The 9,816-nt window shown below is 47.5% G+C and overlaps 1 protein-coding gene across 2 annotated transcripts in view; it reads left to right on the top strand.

Annotated features, from left to right (window-relative positions):
- The first annotated feature begins 3,516 nt into the window (after positions 1-3,516).
- Positions 3,517-9,816, top strand: part of PPP2R2B (protein phosphatase 2 regulatory subunit Bbeta) — a 61,666-nt gene continuing 55,366 nt past the window's right edge. The window contains exons 1-2 of one of the 2 annotated variants that reach the window (XM_085074120.1): positions 3,517-3,636; positions 3,775-3,852. In XM_085074120.1, coding sequence (XP_084930246.1) covers positions 3,627-3,636; positions 3,775-3,852 — 88 coding nt within the window. In that variant the 5' untranslated portion in view covers positions 3,517-3,626. Of the gene's footprint in view, positions 3,637-3,774; positions 3,853-6,071; positions 6,229-9,816 lie in introns of those variants that run through there. The other variant, XM_085074121.1, reaches the window with a different exon arrangement.

Below are 9,816 nucleotides of genomic sequence, written 5' to 3'. Positions count from 1 at the left end.
TCCAGCTCCTGTCCTGGGAGATGACCTGCACCTCCCTACAGCAAGGATGGGGATCCAGCAGCTACCACACAGAAATCAAGTAATAAAGTGGTGGGTAGGATACAGTATTCATGCTGCAGGGAATGGTTAGTTATTTATCTGCAGCTCCAGCATCAGGGGATACCCAAGATTTCCCTCCCAAGCCAAGGTCAAACTTTACCTTTCAGAGGATCCACCTGTGGTCTTCTTTATGTCCAAATCAGCTTTTCTGGAAGAGACTAAAATTTGCTTTCCATTTGACTTTTCACATGAGTGATTAAAATGAAGTTTGAAAATTTTTACCTGAAGTGATTAGAATTATTTTCTAAATATTATTCCTCAAATTTTATTTCCAATAAAAGCTAGAATCCAGGACAAAACCAGTAAAATTAGTGGAATCAGTAGTGGAAATGTTACAAAAGTAGTAGTCCAGAGTTGTTCTCTGCGGAGTGTGTCATCTGGAGAGTTTCAGGATCTCTGTATGTTGGCAGAAATTAAATATTAAAGCCTAATTACTGAGTAAGCCAAAGCAACAGCAAATGAGAGGACAGAAGGCAGCTCTTCTGCAACAGCGCCTGTGAAACAGCCAACTCTGTTCCCCACTGGGCAATGGGAAAACACTGTTCTGCTTGGTGCAGCAGAGGAATTAAGTTTGCATGGGAAACAGAGAGCCTCGTGTCCTACAGCTGGGGCTTTGGTCTGCAATAAAGATGAAACAGAAAAAAAAAAATCAGTAAAACATTTTCCCCATTTTTCTCAAGAAATGGAGCTTTTCTGCTGTGTCAGCACAGAAACAGGGGGCATGTCCCGAGTGGGGGAATTTTTTCACTGGTTCTAGAAAAAGAAGCTCAGGGAAGCAAAGTGGGCTCTCCAAGGCACTCCTCATGCACAACAGCCACCTCCAGCTTTCCTGGCTCGAGAAATGGGAGCACCATGGTGGATCTCTGGTGCCTTCTAATGGAGAAGAGGCATGGTTGATCCCTCTCCTCCAAGAGGCTCCTGCCACCAACCTGTGCGCTCAGCCAAGCACATGAACCTCACCTCTCCTCCAGCTTGGGCATGCCAGGCAAACCCCTGGGGTATGCAAAGGTTAGAGGGGGCAAAGTCCCTAATGGCTGCCACTGAATTAAAAAATAATTTTGAAAAGTTTTATTCTCTTTTATAATTTTAACTATTCAGCTAACTATAGTTTTGGTTCAAGGGTCAAACTAGTTTTTGTCAATGGCTTACAAAAATTAAGAAGTTTTGCTATACCTGTTCTATGTATTTCCTGAAACCTTAACTCTTAAAAAAGTGAAATTATACTGAGAAGCCATAACTCAGCTGTAACCAGTGAACTTTAACATTTTGGTATGCTTGCACTATGTCAGATTTCAATACCCATTGCTAGTATCTCCTGTTGTTAAGGTGGGTTTACCTTCACACACTGCCCACAGCTCCTACTGAATTAGAATTATCTGGTATGCTTTGCAGGGGGCTGCCAGTCCCAAAGTGTAGATATTGAGATACATATTTAATAGAGGTTAAAAATACTGCAGCCTGTGCAGAGGTGTGGAGCACCCAGGGCTCCCCTCCTGTAGCACGGGCTCTCCCATGATCAAGTACCAAGTTTTTTTCTGGATGGGCAAATCTGTCCCTGGTGTCTTATCTGATTCACAGATTCCCTGGCCCTTGATGCAGCACAGACAATGGCACCTGCACCCACTCTGATATATGCTGTGAGGTGGCTGCTTCTGCAAATACCTTTGACATCCTTTTCATAATGTAAACCACAGTATCCCAGAGCCCACATTTTTAAACACACCAATCCCAGCAAGGTTTCTGTAGAGTCTGAGCTCCAGTTAGGAGAACACGCTGAGGAGTGTCTTTTCCTGGCTGCAGGATGTGAAGGACTAGGATTCCTCAGCTAGGGCTCACTAGAATTTAAGGCAGAACAGAACTTCAGACTCTAAAGTGACTCCAGAGGGAAGACACGCTCTACAGAGGGACCACTGGATAAAACATCTTATATATTAATGGTGGTAGTGTTAACTGCAGCTTCATATTCCTTCTCCAGTACTGCTTCTGGTAAGTGAATCCACTGGCAATACAGAGACCTTGTCCCAACCTCTATAACATAAAGTCAAAGCAGGATCTCCACATTTCCTCCTATGCCAAGGGGTTTCCCTTACTGCAGTTTTCCTTTCACACTGAATTATGCTTCACACATTCCCTTCCTCCAGCTCTACTTATACCTGGAATAAGGAGAGTCTCTTTTCTGACACAGATACAAAAGGAAATCCACCTCACTTCACTTACATATTTTCCTTCTTTTGCCACAGTGAAAACCACCTAATATTCATTGTTTTGATTTTTAAAAGCCTTTCCATAATATTTACTTGCAAAAAACAATCTGGACTGGGTCCAGTGCAGAGCATTCTCCAGGGCATCCATATACACCAAAGAGCCTCTGGAAAATGGCTACCTCCCCATTGCCTGGGTGTGGTATTTTATCCTCACCCTCCCCCTTTCATACCCTTAAAGCTCTCCCTTCCCCCTATATTTGGCTTGAATAATCCAATAAACCTCACTCTTGACTTTGTACCTATTATGCATTCAAGATAGTTACATTACTTTTGATATATACCTGTATTAATATACAAAAACTTAAAATCAGACAGAAATCTCACAAAGACATTCTGTTAGGCCACAGCATAGTCCGTATATCCTGGTCATATCTCCTGCCGGACATTATCTCCCAACCACATTTTCCTTGTCTTTTGTAGAGAAGTAACGAGTCTGAGTCTCCATGGCATGACCCCCAGCTGAGCCTAGTATCACACCTGCCAATGGTGAAATACTCACATTTTCTGTTGCACATTCCATCTGTGTGTAAAACAAGCAAGACAACATTTACTGTCCCTCATGGCTCTATTGTCCTGCTTTCTTCATGCCTGGAAATGGCTTTGAGATAAAATGTGTGTTAGGATGAAAAGAAGCAAGTTGTTCTTTGAGGCAGTGGATTTTTTGTGGAATAGTGAAAACTGTGTTACAGAAAGGGTTATTCTGCTGAGCTGTCAAGAAAACAAGGAACAGTGGTAGATAAAATCCTAATTTCTCTCAGAGAGTCTTAACACAGAGTATTGCTGCAGCAGAAAACAGTTGAAAACACTGCAGCTTAGTAATATGCCTTGCAATAGAAATGTCTGTAGTAATCTTTTAAAGCAGCTACAGGACACGTGTGATTGAAGTGTTATAATGTATTGTAAAGCAGCTCCATACTGCTTGGGTTCATTGCCAAGCATTTCACAACTGCAGTGACCACAAATGAGAAAGAAAATTTCTTGTGGTACTAGAAGTAGTTCTTTTTTCCTCTGTTTCACTCCCTCTTTAACAGTGCTGGAAATGACTGGGGGCATTAGTATTCTGATGGAGAGAGGCTGTGACAAAGACCATGACTACAGGGCCTCCTGACTGCTGTGCTGCTGCCAGTGATGTGGAGGGGACTGACTCCGATGGCTCCACTTCCCAACAGCCCTGCCACGGCTGGAGAGAACAGACGGGTGATTCATAGCGCAGGCACGATGCTCTCAGCTTCGCAGTGTTAGCTTTGCACTTTGCATGGAAGTATGACACCAGGTGAGCAGATATTTACATTCATGCAGACATTGCACATTATATGTGCATGTGCGTACATGTATGTTCATTTAAAAATGGAAAAGCTATGTACCACGGTGATTGTATCTTCTCTTCTTTCTGAACCTGTTTTCCTGGCAGGATTTGGAAGCCTCATGCAGGATGTGCTGTGGTGTTTCAGTCAAGTAAAAGGAACTATAGATATTGGGGTGACAGAAGGTAAGTCTATTTTTCCTTTTGTTGCTGTGACCAAAACTAACTTGTCACATACATCTTGCCTAGTTGGTGTGCAGGGAGGTCATTTGTGTGCTGTTGGGAGCTGCTGGTACAGAGCTAAACTCCTTGGTTTCTGCCCTCATTATGTACTCGCACATTTGAAAGAGATGGGCCTCTTAAATTAGCTATTGATCCAAGAATTCATTTGAAGGCATTATGGCTTAATCATATCAATAGCCTTTGAAATGGATTTTCTTTTGTTTTTCAGCTCTTATTTACAGAGTTTTTCAGGGAATTATGAGAGAGCTTCTCCCACTATAACCTTCACTGGAATCAATTCTGGAAGTGAGATGGGTTATTAGGCACATTTCTTCTATTTTGTTGTGATCCATGAAGTATGATGACTTCTTTAAAAACACAGTCTGGTAAGACTAAGAGGACTGAGTCAGCCCAGGCCTCTGACAGCAGAGTTCTGACTTCTAGTGGGAATGCAGATCTGCGTGGAGCACTGTCACCTGTCCTGCTTCAGCAGCAGTTTTGTCACGCTGCTTTTGCAGAAGAGGGTTTCAGTCTGTAACCTCTGAGGACTATGGCAAGGCAAAACACCCAGGAGAATATTTACCAATTTATGAAATCTCTAGAGAAAAAAACACCATAGCGATTAAAACCAAAATATTTCTTTTACTGAGTTTTCTCTTTTGTTTTGCTTTTTCTTTTTTCCCCAGATTATTTACAAACATTTTGAGCTTTTACTCAGGAATCTGCAGATCATTGTAACTGGTCAGGAGTACTTGTTCCTTTAGGATGAACGAAATATTTGGTTGCCTCTCTTGCTCTCTATCCTTTTCTTAATGTAACCATTTGCAATCTGAGGGCTATAAGCTTTTCAAGATTTTTTTGTTTGTTGGTTTTTTTTTTTACTGTTGGAGACTTAGTGGATGAATCCAGAGACATGAGGGCAGGAAAGGACCTCTGTGATTTTTCTTGGGGTAATCTGGGCTCACAGAACAGTAAAGACTGATGGATAATACTTAAAAGCTGTATTCAGTAAAACTAGTAACAAAAAGGTGATAGATACCATTGGTGCATTCAGTCTGAGCAGGCACAAACAGCATGACCATGACTGAGGAGGAAGAGTGTTACATGTGGGATGGGCTTTGGTTCTTGAGCTGGTTTGCATTGGTATTTGAATACACATGTGTATAGGTACTAATGTATGTACTTACACATGAATTAAGTAATAAATCGGGTATTACAGATGCCTTACTTTTATCATAAGTTTCTCCATAACTTGTTACTGTTATGCTAGTCTTCGTGGCACATTTTTTACTTCAGAACTCTTGGCAAAATCCAAGCATCCTGAACTTGCACAATGTGATTTCTTTAGTGATTAGGAAGCATGAAGTTCTGCATGGTTAGGTGAAAAGAGATGTTACTACTATTACAATGCTCTGCATCTTTGAATGTAGTAGAGCCTGCCTCCTTCGGCAGAATGGAGAATGGTATCACAGTTCATGGTACTTGTCCCGATGAAACCAGGGGTATAATGGATCCTTTAACTAAAACAACTGTGTGGATGAACGACCTCTCTTGTGCATAGATGCGAGGCCTGGGACATCTTTCAGCTGCTCAAACACTAATTTCAGTATTAAATATGAAGTGCATGATGGTGCTGATTGCCATTGCAATATCACAGTGCTTTGAACTACATTTCATTTCCGCAAAAAGGAAACAAGTTTTAGAGATCTTGCCTTCTTCTGATACATTGATAATTAGAAGTAGGAAACGGATTAGCGTAAACGTAAGAAGTGAAATCTCCTCGGAGCTGGTGCGGTGCAGGGTTTGCTGGCTCAGCTCCGGGAGCGCGGCAGTTTCGGACACGCGTCCGTCCCTCCAGCCCGGCTGGCTCCGGTGCGATGCGCTGCCGCTGCGATGCGCCCTGCGCGGCCCCGACGGCGGCTCCCGGCTGCCGCGGAGACAGCGGCGGAGCGGGGCGGGCTGGGGCGGCCCGGGCTCGGGGCCTTGCGGCTCCCTGCGGGGCCGGGCGCGGGGTGCCGGGGGTGTGTTCGCGGGCGGGACGGGCTTAGTCAGCGCTCCGGCCGCGCCGCAACCGATGCGGCGGCGGCGGGGCCGGGCCGGGAGGGCCGGGGCGCTCCGCTCCGCCAGCAGCGCGGGGATCGGCTCTCCCCGCCGGGCAGACCCCGCCGCTCCGCGCGGGCCGGGGGTGCCGCTCTCCCCGCCGCTATCGGTGGGCGTTTTAGCTCGGTCCGGCGCGGCTCCCATCTCTCCCGGCGCGGAAGATGAAATGTTTCTCGCGGTACCTCCCGTACCTCTTCCGGCCGCACGGCGCACTCCGCTCCGCCAGCTGCCACGCGGAAGGTACGCGGGACGCGGGGGGTGCGGGCCGCGGGCGGGGGAGCGGCGAACACGGCCGCTGCCTCCCTTGCACTGCCGGGGCCGCCGGTAAACGCCCAGCCGCGGGACCGGCGCGGGAGCTGCGGTGACGGTGCTGTACAGCTCCGGGTGTTTGTAGTTTGTAGATGTGACCTTAAATGCATCCGGATATTCCCGAGGAAAAGGAACAATCCTGCCGTGCTCTTCCCGCCTCCGGTCACCCGAGCCCTCTCCCGCTGTCAGCAGAGCATGTTTCCAGCTCTGCAGCAATTTGGGAAAAAGGAAATGTTCTCAGCAGTGTTTCAACTTTGCATTTCCAGGGTAGGAATACAAAGTTGCGGGACTGTGTTTGCCGAGACTTCCGTGGGACTCTCGCAGCGGAGAGCCCATTCTTGCGGATTCATCCCCGTGTGACGCGGTGTGGGAGCTGTCGGACAGGTCTGCGGGTCATCCGCAGTCACCAGACAGCTCCGTGGGATTTACATTTTCAGCACTGCTGCTCCCCGTGTGGAAGCATAGCGACTTTCCTCATTTACCCTAAACAAAATCAGTTAACGAGGAAAATCATCATCCTGTCACCCAGTTTTCTGCAGACCCATGAGTCTGTGTACATGACTGAATTACTAGCCTCATCCAAGAGGAAAATCCAGGCGAATGCTGGAGAGGTGTTTGGTTGCTGAGGATGTGGAGTGGAAGGGACAAGCAAGGAGCTCTTGGCAGCAGGTGATGACAGTCCAGGCTAAGTTATTACAGCTACTCTGATTGCAGTTCAGTCCAAGCAGACAGTATAGACTTTTTGTTTTAAAGTTTCTCTGAAGTTCTAAGCAGATAAAATTATCCCAATAGATAACTAACTCTGAAGTTCTTACTTCGAGAATTTTTCTGAAGATTTTTTTATTATTGTACTGGAATAAGTAACTCAGTGGAGAAGCACCACTGTGTGCTGTTTTAAGGGAGTTCTTATGACACGACTGAGAAAAAAAAAGAGTTAAAGAAAAAATTACATACTGGTGTGCTGTTCATTCTTCTCCATAGCAAACAATATAGAAAGAATGAACCTTGAACAGAACTGTTTCTTAAACCCATTATTAGATGGATTATATGCATATAATAAACTTGGGGTGAAACCGAGGTCTGGAGAGTTTAAAGGACCCTGTTCCAGCCTAACTCATTAGCAAACCCAGGAAGAGAACGCACGTAAAGGCTGCCTCCTGCCTGAAAAGGCAGTTTAATAAATAGCTTTAAAAAAATCAGTGGGGTTAATATTATATATTTGGCAATGAATGTTTCTTTCAGGACCTCTGAAGAACGGCTGGCACCGCGCCGAGGCTCTGCCTGGGCTGCAGCTGCGGCCGAGGCACAGGGCAGGGTCTGTCTGCAGGGAGGGTGAGCACTGGCCCGCGGTGCAGCCTCGCTCCGCCCTGCCTCTGGGGACAGAAAGTCCTTGTCCTCGACCTCCGGCATCCCCCGAGAGAGGACACAGCCTGCGGAGTTGGCCCGAGGGGCGCCAGCACGAGTGGTGACTGTCGGTTCGGTGCCGCCGTAGTGCCCACTGCTGCCGCCCAGCCGGGAGCCCCTGGGGAGCTTGGCTGGAGCTCGCCTGGTACAGGGAGCTTGGCTGGCCGTGGGGATCCCTCTTCCCGCCAGCAGTCCGGGTCTGTCCTGCAAGCAGTTCAAACACAAAGAGAATTTACATTTGGTCTTCAGATATTACATGAGTTTCCAAATTACACACTGCATGTCAAGAGAGCAGCACAGATGAATTCTAATCTCTGCTGCTTGATATGTCACAACAACTCCTCCACCATCTTTTGAGTAGCTCCTGTGTCTTCTCCTGTTTGGAGTTATGATAATTTCCAGAATATTTGTATAATAGTACCCTGGCTCACAAATGCTCCAAAGTGTGGAGAAATGCCCTTATTTCGGTACCCCCGAGGTAACTCTCTGTTTTCTCTAAAGCTTTTTACAGTTTTCTGATTTTCCACATTCCTCAGTTTGTGTCCGGGCTCTGAACCAGCATTTTAGGAAGTTCCAGTGGAGGTGACATGGGATGTTCAGTCACTTACATTAGAGCTGACACTAAAGGTACCCTTACAGGTACCTAGAAGGTTAGCTTTGTTAGGGGTCTTTAAGATGAGAGCTCAGTCAGAGGCAATTTAAAACTAAGCTTTTTACCTTAGGGATACCTCTAGGCTAAGCTTTTGGCCTTTGAAATATTTTTGACTGATTCATGTAAAAAGTAATAATTATTTCCTCTTGCTCTCCAGACAGCAGATTCCCCCATGGGTAACCACAGAAAGTGTGGTCAGTTTCAGTGGGATCAGTGGAATAGGCCAATTAACAGCATGAAGGAAGGTCTGCTTGGGAATGGTTTAAAATGTGCCTCAAAGCTCGTGGTCCCTGACACCAGCTTGTAACATGCATTTGAGCTGCAGACTTTATCTTAAAAAAACAAACGATACATTACTTACTTTAAGGGGAGAAAATCCACCTGCGGGGAGATGTCACTGCTGGAAGGGCAGGGACTCAAAATTCTGCTCAACGATTTACCTGGGATCACCGCCTTCAGGCCACGCCCTTGGCCACGCCCTTGGCCACGCCCAGCAGGCCACGCCCAGCCGCCCCGCCCCGCCCCCCTGCCGTGGGTGCAGTCCCGCCGGTTGCCGGACGGGGGCGGTGTCTGTGCCCAGCGGGTCTCGGTGCCCAGCGGGTCTCGGTGCCCAGCGGGTCTCGGTGCCCAGCGGGTCTCGGTGCCCAGCGGGTCTCGGTGCCCAGCGGGTCTCGGTGCCCAGCGGGTCTCGGTGCGGGGAGCGCCCCGGTCCCGCGAGGGCAGCGGCAGCCGAGGCGGGCAGGGTCCCACGGGCAGGGCCCCCGACGGCCGGAGGCGGCAGCGCCGAGTTCCGGCGCACTCGGATTCTGGTAGCACCGGCAGCTCTGGCTCTGTCCTTTCGCCTCTACTCGTGGGGGTCTTGCCTCCCTCCGGATCTGACATCCCTGCAGGGAATGCTCAGAGTGGCTCCATCGCGGTCCCCCCAGACAGGCGTTGACCCGCGGGAGGGGCGCTCGTCTTTAATGACAGAAAGAAAATATCTCTGAGGGATTTTTTAATCTAAAATATTTTAGTTGTGAATGTTCTGTCCTGGCATTGGAGGATTTTGAAAATTATTTTTCTTCTCCCCCAGTTTGTGCTGGGACGCTGCTCTCCATACCTCTCCCATGCTGACTCCATTCCTGTGTGACCATCAGTCTCCGCAGGCTACCTGGAGCTCAGGCTTCCTGCAATTTTTCTCTGTCAAACGGCTCCAACAAAAACAAGCCTAATTATAAGCACATTTCCAAAACTCTGGAGATATTTCCATTCTGTGACTCTATTTTCCTTGCTACAGATGGGTTCAGCTGTAGCTTCCCAGAGTTCCCCTGTTGTCTATATTTAGCTAGTGCTTAAATCAGCACAAAGGTGCCTTCTGTCATCCCTCCCACTCGGAAGGGACCTGATGGAGGTTTCAGGGAAATGCTTCAGAGTGAGAGGGAAGAGCAGCTGGTGGGGGCTGAGCTTCAGAGCAGATCTCAGGC

Source organism: Lichenostomus cassidix, chromosome 13, assembly GCF_008360975.1.
Source record: "Lichenostomus cassidix isolate B80296 chromosome 13, HeHo_3.0, whole genome shotgun sequence".
NCBI classification, from domain to species: domain Eukaryota; kingdom Metazoa; phylum Chordata; class Aves; order Passeriformes; family Meliphagidae; genus Lichenostomus; species Lichenostomus cassidix.
This window is presented reverse-complemented; position numbering and strand designations above follow the sequence as displayed.